Source organism: Panthera onca, chromosome A3 (genome assembly GCF_046562875.1).
Source record: "Panthera onca isolate mPanOnc1 chromosome A3, mPanOnc1 haplotype 2, whole genome shotgun sequence".
Lineage (NCBI taxonomy): Eukaryota > Metazoa > Chordata > Mammalia > Carnivora > Felidae > Panthera > Panthera onca.
In genome coordinates, this window is record NC_138341.1 from 19,650,903 (window position 1) to 19,669,131 (window position 18,229).

At 37.2% G+C, this 18,229-nt stretch overlaps 1 protein-coding gene across 10 annotated transcripts in view; it reads left to right on the plus strand.

The window, feature by feature from the left end:
- The window catches only part of NCOA1 (nuclear receptor coactivator 1), a 239,996-nt gene that overhangs the window by 196,446 nt on the left and 25,321 nt on the right, over positions 1-18,229 (plus strand). For all 10 annotated transcript variants that reach the window (XM_081795178.1, XM_081795179.1, XM_078444907.2 and 7 more), the window contains 3 exons: positions 6,677-6,794; positions 8,526-8,694; positions 9,713-10,027. In XM_081795178.1, coding sequence (XP_081651304.1) covers positions 6,677-6,794; positions 8,526-8,694; positions 9,713-10,027 — 602 coding nt within the window. The remainder of the gene's footprint in view (positions 1-6,676; positions 6,795-8,525; positions 8,695-9,712; positions 10,028-18,229) is intronic.

The window sequence follows — 18,229 nt, forward strand, 5'->3', positions numbered from 1 at the left end:
TCCAAAAATTTTAAATTTCAAGATAAACGTTAGAAGACAAAGCTGAGAAAAACTTTCAGAAAGAAAAAAAAAAAGACCAAAAGACAAATAGAAAATTTGGAAGAAAAAGTTAAGATCAACCTAGGAGGGCCAGTAATGGTAGATAAGAATTCCAGAAACAAACAAACAATGAAAGAGGAGGAAAACATGGAAAAGAAGATATTTTCAAACAAATGAACGAAAAATCATATGAAATCACTGTTAGGGAATTGGGGACAAAGGGCGTAGTAGGAGAGGTAGATATGGGAGAATTAAGACTTCCTCTGCCATGATGGGAAGTTGGTAATCTGAAATTAAGATGTCAAAGAATAGCAGCATACGCATATTTAGAAATAAATAGGTAAGTGCCAAAGAAAACACCTACACAAATCGAGAATGGTTGAGGGGTAAAGCTTAAAACTGCTTTTATTCATAATAGACCTTTTGGTTCTGACTTTAAAAATTATGTGCCTGTATTAATTTGATAAAAATTAAAGATAATACAAATAGAAAGTGTTTTCTAGCTCTATAAGACTGTGAAAATGGAGTGTTTTTCCTTCATAGTCTGTCCTGAGGCAAATAGCTCTTTCTTCTCTCTTGAGATTTCCTCCCCTGAATATAGCTCCATATATAAAAGTATATAAATAGGCCAGAATCTGTTAAACCTTGTGCTATAGTGTTGGCAAAGGCCAAAAGCATAGAAGGGAAGATACTGAGGTAAACGAGGGCAAGGATGATAGATGCAGACAGCCGGTCTATATGGTTTCAATATAGACAAGAAGGAAAATAAGATTTTAGGAGGCATAAGGCTAAGGAAACAAGTTGGGCAGAATAAAGGAAAACAGAATAAAGGATTGAAGAAGGAAAAAGAAGATGGGGAGTCCATCTTTTTATAGGAGCCCATTACTTTGTATGGGTATGAAAAACTCTTCAGTCTGTGTCGTGACACATCTATTATACTTACTCTAGGACCCATCCATTTTCTGTAATTATCTTTGTTTTCTCCAAAGTTACTTTGTTTGTTAAACTTTCTATCTCTCTTTCCTGCCACTGACTTTTCTGGAATTTGAGATGTCCATCCATATACACTGACAAAGGCCTAGAATGAACAATCTTGGTAGCTAGAGTGTATCTTTAGCTAACGTGAGAAACCCTTTTGCTCTGGCAGCGAATGTAGTAGGTTCTGATTATAGAAGCCCTATTTCTTTGTTGCTGTTGTGAGAGAGCGGGGCTTGGTGATGGGGAAATCCTCGTGGCAGCCCAGGCACCCACTCTGGGAGATTCCCTGGGCAGAACTCCCACCCTGAGTCAGGCACTTACCCCTTTAATCCCAGGGGCAGATGCCAGAGTCCTCTGCACTTGGGGCAGGGCCTGCTGCAGCTGTTCAGTGGCCCAGTCGCCCCTGGCTTGTTCCTGTATTGACCACTGAGCTTGGGGGTGTTCTGGTCTTCTTTTGGGAAAACTCCCCTTCTTGGAGAATCTTCTCTTTCTCCCACTGTAGATTTTTTTAGTTTTGTTAAGGTTTTACCATCAGTTTGTCCCCTCTGTTTTATCTTTCAGAAGCTCTGTCGTTCAAGTCAGCTGCCATACGTCTTTTGCCTTTCCTTCAGCTGGAGATATATTTTTTCTTTTTTATTTCTTTTGTTATTTCAGAGATAATTTTGGAGGGAAAATAAAATACAAGGATAAATCTGCCACACTGAACCAGAGAATTACCTTCGGTCTCTTTACATATGAGAAAATTAAGATCCAGAGAATGAAAAGAAAGAAAAAATACAGACAAAAACTTGCCTGAAGTTTTCCACTTAGTATATGCAGAATCAGGATTTAAATCTCAGTCTGCCTGTTTTCAAAATATCCTGTCGACATGCACACCACACACCCGTGCAGTGTGACCAAGTGATTTAAATAATGTTGTTAGAAATGTACTATAAGTGCACATCAAGAGACAGTGTAGGAGGGTATTATTGGTCAAAATATGTACAATATGACCTCTTCAGCAGCACCTTCAAAACCTCTGTGACGTCCTTTTGATTGTCTTCAGCTCCTTATCCTTTGAGGGTGGATTTAACTCCTGAAATTTTCTGGAGTTATTTGGAGCCAAATTTGTTGATCCAAAAAACAATAATACTTTCTTTTAACCAGAACCAAAATTAGACTAACTATAAGGAGATATATTTTTTTGAGGGACCTGTATACTGTTTTAGATCGATCTAGAAGAATTCCAAAAATATTTGAACACTGACAACTTCATTGGAATAAGTGAATGATCTTGTGAAGTGGTTGATCTTATGTTTGGTGGACATACACATTCTGAGATTATTATTTTTTAAAGATCATTAACTTGTAGCACGTTAAAATAATTATATAACTCAAAAAATAATGAGTTTTACATAAAGCACTTTTTCAGTAATTAAAAAAATCCATTTTAACTTCCCTTTTACAGAGTATTGTGCCTGTTGGTATCTTTTGCTATTTTATCAAGCTGTAATGTATAATCTTATGTAGAGATAATTTACTACATATGAGAGTGTAACTGAAATAGAAGTTCTAAATAGAATTGCTTGGTCAAAGGATAGATAGATTTTGCCAAATGGCCCTTCTCAGCTATTATACCGGTTTACACTCTGAGAATGTTCTTCTTTCTACACATCCTAAGACATCGAGTTTACACACTTTCTCATCTTTGCCAATCTGATGGTTTGGTTTTTTAAAGTATCACAGTATAGCTTTAATCTGTATTGCTTTTTTTGTGAATTAGGTTGATCGTTTCTCAGTGATCTGTGATTCAGTGATTTTTCAGTCACGTGGATGTGACCTGTTCATATTTCCTCGCCATTTATCTATTGGATTTTTCCATTTTTATCTTATGATTTATAGGAGGGTTTTTTTTTTTAACATAAGTTAATCTGTTGTCTACATCACATTTAGCAGAATAAAACACTGCAACTGCTGTGCTTTATTTTTATTTAGAAAAATAAAACACTACAACCAAATGTAACACAAAACTGAGACAGAAACCTCTTAATCAATGGCTGAGGAAAAGTGGCTGACCGATGGAATCACTAGATAGGGATGGTCTGTTAAAAGAGTAGAATGTGCAAAAGCTGCTGCCATGGTTAGACAATGGTTTCTACCTGTGTGCAGAAATTTTTATTTATTTATTTATTTATTTATTTATTTATTTTTTAACATTTTATTCATTTTTGAGAGACACAGTGTGAGTGGGGGAGAGGCAGAGAGAGAGGGAGACACAGAATAGAAGCAGGCTCCAGGCTCTGAGCTGTCAGCACGGAACCCAACGTGGAGCTCGAACTCACAGACTGCAAGATCATGACCTGAGCCGAAGTTGGACACTTAACTGACTGCGCCACCCAGGTGCCCCGAGAAATTTTTAAATTTTTTAGTAACATAACTTTTTTGTGGCTAATGGATATATAAAGCTTTCGTCTTAACCAGACTAGAAATGGAGAAAATATGATGTTGAGCAAAGATGATAAGAAAGCAAAGATGATAAGAAAGATTAATAGCTTGATCAGGGATGGGGCACTTGGGTGGCTCAGTAAGTTAAGCATCTGACTCTTGGTTTTGGCTCAGGTCATGATCTCATGATTTGTGAGATCGAGCCCCATATCAGGCTCTGCAGTGACAGCATGGAGCCTGCTTGGGATTCCCTCTCTCTTCTCTCTGTGCCCCTCTCCCACTGACATGCACTCGCACTTACCCTCCTCTCTCTCTCTCTCTCTCTCTCTCAAAATAAACAAACATTAAAAAAAAATAGCTTGATCAGGGATCCCTAAGAGCTTGTTTTCTACCCCCACTTCATCTGTCCCTCTCCAACACGGAGACGCATTGATGCTTGCCTCTACAAATTACTTTGCCTATCTTGTGTTACATATGTACATACTCGTGTTTGTGATAGGGACACAAATATGACCAAAAATAATAGATTTATTCCCTGGACGAACAAAGATAACTTGTGTTTTTCTTTTTTCTTTTTTTTAATGTTTGTTTATTTTTGAGAGAGCAAGTAGGGGAGGGGCAGAGAGTGGGGGGGATGGAGGATCGAAAGCAGGTTCTGTGCTGACAGCAGTAAGACTGGTGCGGGGCGCAAACTCACGAACCATGAGATCATGAACTGAGCCGAAGTCGAATGCTCAACCTACTAAGCCACCCAAGGGCCCTTATTTGTGTATTTTTTAAAACATTCCAGCAAATCCTCAAATTTTTTGTAAAAATAAATTTCTAAAGGAAATCTTAAAAGGTTGAGGTAACTCTTAGAATAAAAACCAACTTTTAAGCATAAAGCCTATGCAAACAGAACTTTTACTTGAATCAAAGTTTGATTTGTTTGGGTTTATCTTCCTAGTCATCAAACTTAGCACATGAATCTTACTTCATTTTGAGAAATTTTATCTAGCTTATTGATATTTTCCTCACCAGGACACCAATGAGGTACTGTGTCCTATTACTGAGTCAAATAAACTATCTTATAATATTCAGTATTGATGGTAGATAGCCATATAAATTTTCTTTGACTCTTAAATATAATTAATTTTGTCTAGGTTAGATTTCTGAAATAGAATAGGACTGAGGAATTAATGTGTGGAATAGAGCAGTGGGACAGCTTTAGATAATCTTCTTTGACTAACTTCCTGATTTAAATAATGATAGGAATTATCATCATTTGTGGTTGGTGTTGTTGGTGGTTATTTGTTTTGTTTTTCTGAATCTACAGAATTTGTGGTTGGTGTTGTTGGTGGTTATTTGTTTTGTTTTTCTGAATCTACAGAATTTAATTTTTCTATCATTTGTCATGACAGACAAGACAAATTTAATTGAAAGCTATAATTATTTGCATTTAGAAGTGAGTGTGTTTTGGGGCGCCTGGGTGGCTCAGTCAGATGAGTGTCTGACTTCGGCTTAGGTCATGATCTCATGGTTCCTGGGTTCAAGCCTCACGTTGGGCTCTGTGCTGGCAGTGTGGAGCCTGCTTGGGATTCTTTCTGTCCCCCTCTCTCTCTCTCTCTGCCCCTCCTTGGGATTCTTTCTCTCCCTCTCTCTCTCTCTCTCTCTCTCTCTCTCTCTCTCTGCCCCTCCCCGACTTGCACTCTTTCTCTAAATAAATAAATACGCTTAAAAAAAAACAACCTCCAACGCATTTTTAGTTGGGTTTTTAAAAATTATACTAGTTTTCTCAGGCTGCTATAATAAAATACCACAGATCAGGTGGCTTAAACAACAGAATTTAATTTTCTTACAGATCTGAAGGCTAGAAGTCCAAGGTGAAGGGGGTTGGCAGGTTTGGTTTCTTCCGAGGCCTCTCCTGGGCTTATGGATGGCTGCCTCCTTGCAGTGGCCTTGTGGTCATCCCTCTATCTGTGTTTTGTCTGTGTCCTAATCTCCTCTTCTTATAAGAACGCCAGTCATCTTGAATTAGAGCCCACCCTAACTTCCCTGCCCATCTCTGAAGACCCTGTCTCCACATACAGTCACATTCTGAGCTACTAGGAGTTAGACCTTCTCATATGAATTTTGGGGGAATACAGTTCAGCCCATAACAATGATTAATTAATATATGTCCATTTCAGAAATTACAAATAACCATTAGAAGCATTAAAAGAAAATAAAAGTCATCCTTAATCTCACAACCTAAAATCTACCAAAGATAAACTCCTTTCCAGAATTTTTTTCTACTCATATATACTAAATAATTTGTAAAACCAGAATCATTCTGCACATAATATCTTGGTTTATAAGGTCATTTTCTTTTTCATTTAGTTGGACACTGTAACTATCCAAACCAGGGTTCATTAAACATTCCCTGAGTTTCTGGAATTCAGGTTATTTACAATTTTTCATAGAATAAACAGTAATGATCAAGTTTTGAAAAGAAAATGCCTAACCAAAACTTTCTAAAATGCATATACTATTTTCTTCCATTACAAGATATAATTTGATGTCTTTTTTCATTTGTCATTGTTATAAGCATCAGTCGTTATGCTGTTATTATACAGATATATTCTTAGTTAACAGCTACAGAGCTTTGTCCATTTTCTAAACGACCCCAGACTGCTGTGCCCTATAGTTTCTGTTACTGCCTTTTATAGAACATCTTTTGTTTGCCACTCTCATTTCATGATAACACTGTCCCTACCTATAGTGTATTATACTGCCCTGTAGACTGAAAAAGCAGTTAACCAAAATTGTTATAATTATCTTTAAAAAAAATAATTTCTGGGGTGCCTGGCTGTCTCGGTCAGTGGAGCATGCAACTCTTGATCTCAGTCAGGGCTGTGAGTTCGAGCCCCATGTTGGGTGTAGATATTACTTAAAAATTAAAGAAATAAAAAAGAAAACAGTTAAAAAGAAATAAAAGAGATAATTTTTGGCAAAATTCTGAGTGATTCTCCTATGATAACGTCAACTTACGTGCAGGCTTTTTTACATCAGATTGTCTTTGATTCAGAGACTTTTTCTTTCTCACTGGTTATTATGTGGCCACATTCTAGATAGTTTAAGTTTCTGAATAAGGGACCTTTGTATCATCGAAATAATATTTTATAGGGGAAATCTCATTCTATTACACAATATATTACTTCTGAAAAATACTGTCTTTTTATCTTCCACTGTGATCCTGACTTCTTGCTTTTTCCAGGATTACCGGAGCTGGAATTGGAAGCAATTGATAACCAGTTTGGACAGCCAGGAACAGGTGATCAGATTCCATGGGCAAATAATACAGTGACTACCGTAAATCAGAATAAACCAGAAGAGTGAGTAACACATTTCCTACTTTAAAAAACATCAGAGGGGCGCCTGGGTGGCGCAGTCGGTTAAGCGTCCGACTTCAGCCAGGTTACGATCTCGCGGTCCGTGAGTTCGAGCCCCGCGTCGGGCTCTGGGCTGATGGCTCGGAGCCTGGGGCCTGTTTCCGATTCTGTGTCTCCCTCTCTCTCTCTGCCCCTCCCGCGTTCATGCTCTGTCTCTCTCTGTCCCAAAAATAAATAAAAAACGTTGAAAAAAAAAAAAATTTAAAAAAAAAAAAAAAACATCAGATACTTGGGGTGCCTGGGTGGCTCAGTCGGTTAAGTGTCCAACTTCGGCTCAGGTCATGATCTCGCGGTTTGTGAATTTGAGCCCTGTGTTGGGCTCTGGGCTGACAGCTCAGAGCCTGGAGCCTACTTTGGATTCCGTGTCTCCCTCTCTCTCTGCTCCTTCCCTGCTCGCTTGCTCTCTCTCAAAAATAAATAAACATAAAAAAATTTTAAAAATTAAAAAATTAAAATTATCAGATACCAATTTCAACAAAGAACTACTTTTCCCACACTGGATTCCAGCCTACATTGGTATTTTGTGAGCTAGCAGTAGAAGTGAATGTTTAATGAAAAAAAGGGGATGTAGGAAGACACCAAGTTAAACAGATTTATTTACTGTGTGACTGCAAGGCCGGTATGTATTGTAATTACCAAGCGATTGACATAGTATGCAGTGGTTGTTTTATTTTTCATCTCTTGCTTTGCTTTGATTGATTCTTATACAGTTTCTGAGACCTGTAGGTGAAGTGAGCTCAGTATAACAATTATCCTGAAAGCTCTTGAGCTTTTAGTTGTATAATTATTTTGTCCAGAGTTTCTTTTTGGAGCAAGATGGTTAATAAGAGAAGGTACATTTTACATCTACTTAGTGTCCCATCTTGATTACAATTTAATTGCTTAATTGACATAAGTAGCTCTATTCCAAAACATTAGAGAAGAGTACATTTCATACATAACAACCAAAGGATGACTAGACAGTATCGAGTGTGGCTTAGAGCTTTTAACTATGAACTGCATTCCCACTTACCTTCCCCCAAAAAGAATCCTTAAAATTATGTCATTATATTTGTATTATTAATACTATTTTCTATATATTTCTAAATTTTATGCATCAATTGGCATCCTTTTGGATTAGACTATGTATTTCCTTCATGTAATCAACATTTTTTTGTTGTTGTTGCTTAACACTGAGCATGTTTCTTTTTTCTAGTTTAATTTCTTGGGTAAATGGTCATCTTGTCATATTATCAATATGATTTGATCATCTTTGAGAGTTAAGTATAAATAGAATAAATCTTACCATAGGCTGGATGATTTTTTATGAGATTTTGATTGATTTTTATTTTTGATTTTCACCAAAAATTGTTTTTCCTTTCTTAACTATGTTTAGTTAATTTTTTAGGCTAATTCTATAAGCTAACAGGAAGAGTATGGAAGCAAAGTTCAGTGATTGATAAAATAGTGAAAATACATTCCAGCTACATATAGAACATTTATAAGTTTTTTCACATAAGTGTAGAACATTTCTTTGTGTAAGAACTGGTCGAAAAAGCATCTCAGCAAAGAACTTTCTAGAATAAGACTTGCATATGTGTTCGTATCATATATACATATATATATTTGCATTACTGAGATTGAATACTTATTTGCTGTATCAGTCTTAAACATTTCTATCTTTTGATTCTATAGCCAGTGTATTAGTTCACAATTAGATGAGCTTCTCTGTCCACCAACAACAGTAGAAGGAAGAAATGATGAGAAGGCTCTTCTTGAACAGCTGGTGTCCTTCCTCAGCGGCAAAGATGAAACGGAGCTAGCTGAACTAGATAGAGCTCTGGGGATTGACAAACTTGTCCAGGTATTTATTAAGCTCGGCCTTATATAACTGATACAATCCTGAGAAGCTAGAGAATTATTTTTAAGCAAGATTTTTCAATACTGTTCTCACTATGTTTTTTGTGGTTTTATAATTTATTCTTGTGAAAATTGTCAAAATATATAATAGCTAACTAATGAGTTTTTTAAACAAAAAATCATAATAATTACAAATAGTTAGAATTAGAAAGTCTTCGCGTTTCACTATGGAACAGAATCTTAGAAGCTCCCCCTAGAATAGAATCCAACATTATATCATTACTTCTTATTCTAGGACTTAATTTATCCTTCATTCGTGCTAGACCTCAACCTATATATTCCATGATGCTCCAACTTCCAAGCATTTTTCACACTGTGAGGTTAAAAAATCAACATTCTTTTAAGGAGTAGAATATAAGGTATCAGAATGCATAGCCCACAAAAAGGGGAAGTTATGTTTCATAAAATTTTCCTTTCAGTTACATACACCGGGTCACAATTTAAATTAGATTTTTTTACAGTGAATAATAGTATAAATTCTGAAAGCCATAGCTATGGCATTCTGTTAGGCCAGCTATGAATTTTTTTCAAATAAGAGAAAAGGATGAACTTTGTATTTGAGATAGAAAAATGCTTAATTAATCCCTCCTTTAGGAATCTAACTCCTCATGGTAAACTATTACAGGTAAAGTTTGTTCTCTCTTAGGCTTTGCAATGTGGTTCTTTTTAAACCTTTTAGCTTTATCTCACTGATTTTAGGGCCTTTTGTTTTAACCATGTTTTTATCTCTTTTCTGAGATTTTAAACATCTCAGTTCATCTGTTACTCCATTTCAAAAGTTAACTTTTCATAAGTGATTCCTTTATGTAGCAAACTCCTAGAGAGCTTCATGACTTCAACATGAATATTTTATAATAAGACGTTCTAGAGGTAAATGTTCTCAGATCCAAGATTATATAGAGAAGCATGTCACGTATTGGCATTAACTTATTTGTAAAATGTTCTGGCTTGCTGTCCAACAGGGAGGTGGATTAGATGTGTTATCAGAGAGATTCCCACCACAACAAGCAACACCACCTTTGATGATGGACGAAAGACCCAACCTTTATTCCCAGCCTTATTCTTCTCCTTCACCTACTGCCAATCTCTCCAGCCCTTTCCAAGGCATGGTCAGGCAAAAACCTTCCCTGGGGACTATGCCTGTTCAAGTGACACCTCCCCGAGGCGCTTTTTCACCCAGCATGGGCATGCAGCCCAGACAGACTCTGAACAGACCTCCCGCTGCCCCCAACCAGCTGCGGCTTCAGCTTCAGCAGCGCTTGCAGGGACAGCAGCAGGTGAGCACTCTTTTTTAGCAGGTGATACATTTAAAGGCATGTGCTGGCTCCCTCTCTGAAATAAGAACAGCCTAATTGCTACAAGAAAGGTATTAAGTGGGAGTAGTCCCACAACCTTTGTGAAAGACTCAAAAAACTGTCCTTGGTCTGCTAGGATAAAATAAAGAACACGTTCATTCAGCTAAAGGCAACTGGCTCATAACAGTACTGTGAGACTTAAAATTTTAAAGCAAGTGGATTTTGTTTTTTGAGACAAAATATTTAGGACGAACGTCATATCATTATTAAATTAATAAAGAGAAATATGTAGCTTAATTTATCAAGTAGAGCATCAAAAGGTACTGTTATGATTGATTGATGGAACAGAAAATGGAATCTTTGTTGTTTGAAGTTGGAGTGATTGAAGCTTAATGATGTTATTATATTAGGAGAGTAGAGTAGAGGAAAGGATAGTTTGGGGGTCTGGGGAGTTGTGGGTGAGTTAAATCTTCTCTCTCATGACAGGTAATGAATGGGTATAATGGCATAAATATTTAAGATGGAATGAGCAGCACATACAGAGATAAGCATCAAGACCAAAAAAGCAAATGGTTAAAAGTATCGGCTCTAGGAAGTGGGACCAGCACTATAGATTGTTACTTCTTCTTATTTATCTTTTTGTATTTTTTTAACCATCTGTATGTATTACTTTGGATTTTCTGTAAAGTATTTAAAGCAATTTCCTAGAGTGTTAGAAATTCAGAAAGGAAGAGAAAGAAGGAACTAAATTATATTAGAAAGGCAATATTATATAATGTTATCGGAGCTCTAGATTCAAGTCCTACTTCTGACCTTACTTAGGTGGGTTGGCAATCAAATGATTTACCTTTTTAAAGCCTCTGATTTCTGATTATAGCCATAAAAGGAGACTAATAAATAACTCCTCTACCTCATCGGCGGTGTGTAGATTAGATGAGTTAGTACATGTAAAGATCTTAACATAGTGCCAGGCATGCAGTAACACTAAACACTAGCTCTTATTATCAAATTATATTCAGTAAATACAATAAGTAATATAAAATGAGTTTCCATTCCACTTAAAAAGAAGATGATGAAAGGGACAAAGAGAAAGGGAGCTCCAGACGAGATAGGAAAAAATTATTAATGGTATAATAACAAAAAAAAAGGAATACTATTTAAAATTCTAGGGTGGAATAAAGAACTGAAAGAGCAATTAGGGGAAGAGAGGGAAGAAAAGAGAAATCTAGAAAGGAAATAGTAATGTGTTCTGAGTATTAGCTGAAGGTAAACTACCTCTTGCTATAACTTGTCATTATTCAGTAGAGAGCACAAGAATAAGAATTGCTTATTGGTTCACAAAACATGTCATTCGCAAAACATATTTAGGGAGACTACTAGGTACTATGAGGAATACAAAGAATTAAGGAGATACAGGCAACTTTTAGAACTTCCCATCAGCTTGGAGTATTCCAAACATACACAACTGGAAACTTATATAACAGTGCAAGTAGTGATTAAGGGTTAACCCAAAAAGTAGAGGAAAACGTAGGTGTGCTGATTTTCATTTTACAGGGTAGAGTCAGTAAATACTGTTTAAAGGCAAGGGTTCATTGAGCAAGGCCAGATCAACAGTCTAGGTTAGGTTTGTGAATGGATGAGATAATAATTCACACGTAGTTTGGGGAAAAAAATCACTTTTACTTTGATTTTTTCCTAAAACAGCTGATAAGCAGAGGTAGCAATGCAGAGGGTACACATGAAATAAGGGTGCAAATAGACGAATGTGGCTCCTTGTTGCTTCCTTTAAATATCAGGGAGACATGTCCAAAGTTCGGTGGTCTTGGTAACCCAACAGAGTGAAATATCCATCAAGTTAGAGAAAGTTTTGAGCCCTGAGATATGTCAGTACACAAAACAACCTATAATGCCGTGTAAGACAATACTTTGCTACCAAATGAGCCTCATCATCCAGACCTACTTTCTGGGTTCTGGACCATAAGTTCTTCTGTATAACAGTGGGACATCCCAGTCCACAGTCTGTAAATGCTTGGAGTCTTCTGTGTGAGTTAAGGGCTCTCTGTGAGGTCTGGCCAAGGCTTATCTCCATCATCGTTTCAGTTAAGATGCTTTCAGCAACATGGAAAGAAAAAACATCAATTCAAAGGAGTGAAACCATTTTTAAAAAGTATTTTGACTCAGATAATGAGATGATACAAAGTAGAGACAGGTTGAGGTGTGGTTACCTCACAGGCTCAAGAATGTTATCCAAGGACCTACGTTCTTTCTATCTTTTTACTCTCTAATCCCTGGCAACTAGAAAAATGGCTCCAGTGGTTACAAATATCACATGCACCTGTGCATCTTTTTCCGTAAGCCAAGAAGCTTTTTCCAGGTTCTTGCCCTTCTTTCCTCCCTACCACTCCAAAAAAAGAAAACAGGGGGAAAATTGTTTTTTCACATGTCTGGCCAGCCAGAACTGAGTCACATGTACACCCTTAACCACCTGATGGCAAGGATTGGCTTAGAGCACACAGTTAACCCCTTGTGCATGATTTGGGATAGTCAGCTGAACAAACTCCGAGTTTGTCATTGAGGAGGAAGGGGAGGGTAAATGGCTGTGAGTTGGCAATAACAATACCTGATAAAATCAAGAGATGGAGGTTTATTTAAAGTTGCACGTGTTGGGATCAAACTGGTGAACTGAGATGGAACACTTGCCCTTTCTCCTGCCTGAATTCCATTAGATGACAGGATGTATATTTTAAATGAATAAGTTCATATTAGTGCAGAGAAAAAGAAAAACACTAAAAATTGGCATACTAAAAATTAAGTGATTTTGAAATAGAAAGCAAACATGAGGAAGAAACAAAATAATCATATACGAACACTGCAACTGCTTATGTAGAAAATCCAAGAGAACCTACAGAGGACTTAGAATTAATTGAGAAGTTTCGCAGTGTTTCTAGAAAAAAAAAAACCCAAGAAATAAAGATTAATAGCAATCCTTTTTATTATCAACAACCAATTAGGAAATATAATTTCAAAATATGTTCCCAATTTATAAAACTTAGAAAATTATTAATCGTAATTGCAAGTTAAAAAAAAGATCCAAACGAAGATATTAGTGAGTTGAAAGACTATCATAAAGATGGCAATTTTGGGGGGCGCCTGGGTGGCTCAGTCGGTTAAGTGTCTGACTTTGTCTCAGATCATGATCTTATGGTCCCTGGGTTCGGGCCCACACGAGGCTCTGTGTCGACAGCTCAGAGCCCGGAGCCTGCTTCAGATTCTGTGTCTCCCTCTCTCTCTCTGCCTGTCCCCTACTCATACTCTGTCTCTCTGTCTCAGAAATGAATGTTAAATTTTTTTAAAGATGACAATTGTTCTGAAATTAATTAAATTCAGTAGAATTCCAGTCAGAATCTCAACATGAAACTTAACAAATAAATGCTAACTTTATTTTAGAAGCATGAGTACGAAATCTTAAAGAAGGAGGATGAACTTGCCTTACCAGATACCAAGATTTAAAACCAAGCTTTGGAACTTAAAACAATGTGGAACTGTCATAGGGATAGACAGTTCTTCCAATTGGAACACAGTAGAGAACCCAGACATACACTCAGATGTATATAAAGATTTTATAAGGGACAGAAGTGGCAATCAGTGGAGAAAGGATGGCCTATAGAATAAATGCTAGTACGTTTGGCTGTCCATGAGGGGAAAAAATTCGATTAGATTCATTATCTCATGCCATGCACAAACATAAATTCTGGGTATTTTAATGACCTAAATATGAATATGAGATTTCTGTGGCCCTAAAAAAAATGACATAAAGGAAAAGGTTGATTTTTGCATTCCAAGTTTAAAACTTACAAAAGATAACAGGGCGCCTGGGTGGCTCAGTCTGTTAAGCCTCTGACTTTGGCTCAGGTCATGATCTCGTGGTTTGTGGGTTCGAGCCCTGCGTCAGGCTCTGTGTGGACAGCTCAGAGCCTGGAGCCTGCTTCGGAGTCTGTGTCCCTTCAGAGTCTGTGTCTCCCTCTCTCTCTGCCCCTCCCCCAGTCGTGCTGTGTCTCTCTCAGTCTCTCAAAAATAAATAAACATTAAAAAAAAAGATAACCATAAACAAGGTTAAAAGACAAGCCATAGACTCAGGGAAGATATTTGCAACCCCGTATAACTGACAAAGGATTAGTATCCAGAATATCTCAGATTCATAACATGGTGTTCATAATACACTTATCTCTCTAGATTGAAATCATCTGTTTACTTGTTGGTCATATCCTCTCATGCCTTCTTCCCTCTTGCGAAACACAGGAGATGTAAAACATCTCATAGGCAGGAATTTAGGACAGTGCCTGATGGTTTGAGAAAAGAAAGGTACAAACTCAGATCTACATCACAGTTTATTTCTTTTTAATGGATTTTAAGAAGATCAGTTTAAAAACCTATTTCTTGACCTTAACTATATCTCATTGACTGGAATATGGTACACAAAGAGTAAAAAGATTCTAAGATTTTAAATTTTATTATACAGTTATGAATAATCCCTAGTTGGTGGCGGGGGGGGGGGCAAGGGGAGGAAAAACACCCTAGGAAACTAGTAGAGATGCATTAGTTGATGGGGCGCCTGGGTGGCTCAGTTGGTTAAGCGTCCAACTTCAGCTCAGGTCATGATCTCACAGTCTGTGAGTTTGAGCCCCGTGTCAGGCTCTGGGCTGACAGCTCGGAGCCTGGAGCCTGCTTTGGATTCTGTGTCTCCCTCTCTCTCTGCCCCTCCCCTGCTCATGCTCTCTCTCTGTCTCAAAAATAAATAAAAACATTAAAAAAAAAAAAAGAATTTCTAAAGTTCTATTTTCAGAAAAGGACAACAGCAAAAATGGGTAGACCTGTTGCTTGTAGAAAATGGTATAACATTGGCTGATAAGAGATGTAATTATTCTGTTCTAGTTTTGTTTTCTTCTTCTCCAGCAAGGGTCCTCATACTCCCAAGAAAAGGATAATATGAAAAGGGAGGGGTGCCTGGGTGGCTCAGTCGGTTGAGCATTCAACTTCAGCTCCAGGTCATGATCTCACAGCTCGTGAGTTCGAGCCCTGCGTCGGACTCTGCGCTGACAGCTCAGAGCCAGGAGCCCACTTCGGATTCTGTGTCTTCCTCTCTCTACACCTAACCCACTCGCATTCTGTCTCTGTCTCTCTCAAAAATAAATAAATATTACAAAAATTTTTTTGAAAAGAGAGTAACAGTTGAGACAGGTAAAGAAATGTGATTACTTAGCCATCTTAAAACAAGTCAAGTCCACTTGTGTTATGTGTTAGGGTACTGAAGAAGGGTATGGAACTGGTAGAAGAACCACTATTGATAATTTTTTATATTATGTAGAAAATAGAAGTAACCAGAAAGTAGAACTAAGATCAAAGGGCAGAAAATACAGGGAGGCAAATTTCACCTCTAGAATTCTGACAATGAAAACTGCCTGATGTAAGAATGAGCTTCTTTAAAAGAACTCCTTGTCAAAAATTTACACGGTGGCTGAATCCAGGTTTTCAATCTTGGCACTCTTGAAAGTTTGGGATAGATAATTCTAGTTATAGGGCACTTTCCCATTCATTTAAGAACGTTTAGCAGCATCCCTGACCTCTACCCATTAGATGCCAGTAGCAGCCTTTCCCCAAGACAGCCAAAAATGTCTTCAGACATTGCTAAATGTCTCTTGTGGGGCAGAATCATCCCTGATTGAGAACCTCTAGCTAGGTAATCATCTTTTAGTTTTCCTATAGAAGGACTTCTTGGTAAGGCATTGGAAAAAAAAACAAAACATTCAGACAGACAAAATGTCAGCTGGTCTGAACTCTGGGTGTGTGTGTGTTTGTCTGTGTGTGTGTGTCTGTGTGTGTGTGTGTGTGTGTGTGAGAGAGAGAGAAAGGGGGGGGGGTGTTTTATACATGTGGGTTGAGTTTGTACTGTTCCACTGGCCTCAAGCCCCACATTTCCTTTTATAATAAAAGTCTTTTGACCTGGCCTCTGTAGACTTTTGAATTTATGTCCCCAGCTGTAAAGACTACTGACCTCTCTCCACCCACCAACCAAAAGTCAAGATTTCCAAGGAGTTAAAGGATATGGTGATCATTTTGGGAAGACTTCCTTGGCAGAAATAGAGCTTGATCTGCTTGCTAGATAATGGGTAGCAGTTTAGTAGGTCAGAGTGAGGCAGCTGTACACTGCATTAGTCAGGTTGTGCACAGAGATGGTCAAGGGGAGGATGGGGAAATGAATAAGAATTATTTCAAGGGCAGAAACAGATCAATTTTGCAGAAAGTGCTTGTAGATTGCAGTAATTTCTTCTACTTCCAAAAATAGCCTGTTTATTTTCCAAGGTAGTAATATATTTCCTGAGGTTATTTTCTCAATTTTACGACTTCTCAGGCATCTTTCCTCCATCCCCACCCATTGCATTCTCACACTGTCTCACAATTCCAAGAATATATAAAGCTGTAAGTTTGGAATCCCAACTCCCACTCCCCCGGCAACATTACTTGTCTTCATCACTGCGTATTAGTGTATTTTCACCTGTCCTCATTGCTTTGTCTTCTGTTTTTAGACTCGCTGTACTTTCTGCCTCAGGTTAACTCTGCCATCCTCCTGCCAGCTGGCATTCTCATCTTTCAAGGTCCCATTGAGCTCACTCATGCCCTTGGTCCCTCCCTTCATGTCTTCGGCTGAGTTAGTTGTAGACATCCCTGTATACACACGTACAGCACTTGTGGGTGGCGCCATTCTGTATTGGCCTGTGCCACTCAACAGAGAATTCCTGGAGGAAAGAAATATGCTCACCTCTTTAGCCTTCAAACCTTATGTAGTATCTTGCGTACAGTTAGTTTTGTTTTGTTTTGTTTATAAATCTTCATAAAATTCATGGTTTATTTAAACGTATGTCTGTGGTCTGTAGAATTTAACAAGTATATAGATTTTTGTACTTAGGAGTCCCTTTGACTTTTAAAACCATAATGTTCATATCTTTATTTTTTAAGCGATTCCAAATGTTTTATCATATTCCACAAATGCCTGAAAATTTTCATTTTAATCCTTATATTCTGTTGAGCTTTCCCCCCAAAAACAGTTTGTTTTCTGACCTAATGGGAGTCAGAAAATTAATGAAACCAGAATTAAGAATTGAGCTGTTTGGAAATGGGTGATTTCATCACTTTTTACAACAATATGGATTTTCTTACAAAACTTTCTTAGTCTTTCTAGTTTGCATTTAGTATATTGGAATATATTAAATGTATTAAAATGTAAACTATATTGACATGTTAATGTGTTTATTAGTAATTTATGTTATAAAATACCATATAAACACAAAATAGTATTGATATTGTTGCTGTTATCTCTCTGAACAGTTTATTCATATCAAATTATTGAGCAAGAAATTCTTTAAGCTATAGATTGTTTATCAGGAAATATCACTTCCAAGGATGCTTGTTTTGTTACCTGATAAAGTTAAGGAATGCCTATGACCTGGAACCCTAAGTCCAATACAGACAGCGTCTTCCAAACTAGCGTTCCATACAAGATTGTTCTGTAGTCATGTTAATGGCTACGTGTCAGGAAAAAAGGTTTCTGAGAACAAGTTGCATAGTATAACGCCTTCTTGAAGATCCATAGTGTGCTTTGGTCAATTAAAGGCTCATAGAATTACTGCAGTAAAGAAATCTGTTTCACCTTGTGTAACCCATCATTTCCAATACTTAATACAGCACAGCATGCTATTTTCCTGGCACATCTATTAATATCCTGCAGAACAGTGTTCTTTAGAACACCAATTTGGGAAATGCTGGTCTAAAGTAATTACTTCTTCTAGTTAAATAAATAGTCTATTTTCTGAAACCATTTGTTTCTTACATAATTCTCTTCAGTGAATGAAATCATGTTGGATTTCCCCAAATATGTACCCATCCGACAGTCAGTCTTCAAATGAGAAGTGCCTCAACTTTTCCATTCATCTTCCAAACTTTTATAGAATGTGCCCTATTATATACTTATTTTTATATTTACAAGTGTTTAAGACCAAGGGCTGATGTTTCTTTTCTCTCCATTATTGTACTTGACTGAAATAATTAAGTATTAGCATGTTTTAAAAAGTACGCTGTATGTACGATATGTGTATATACCTATCTGCATATATATATATATATATATGT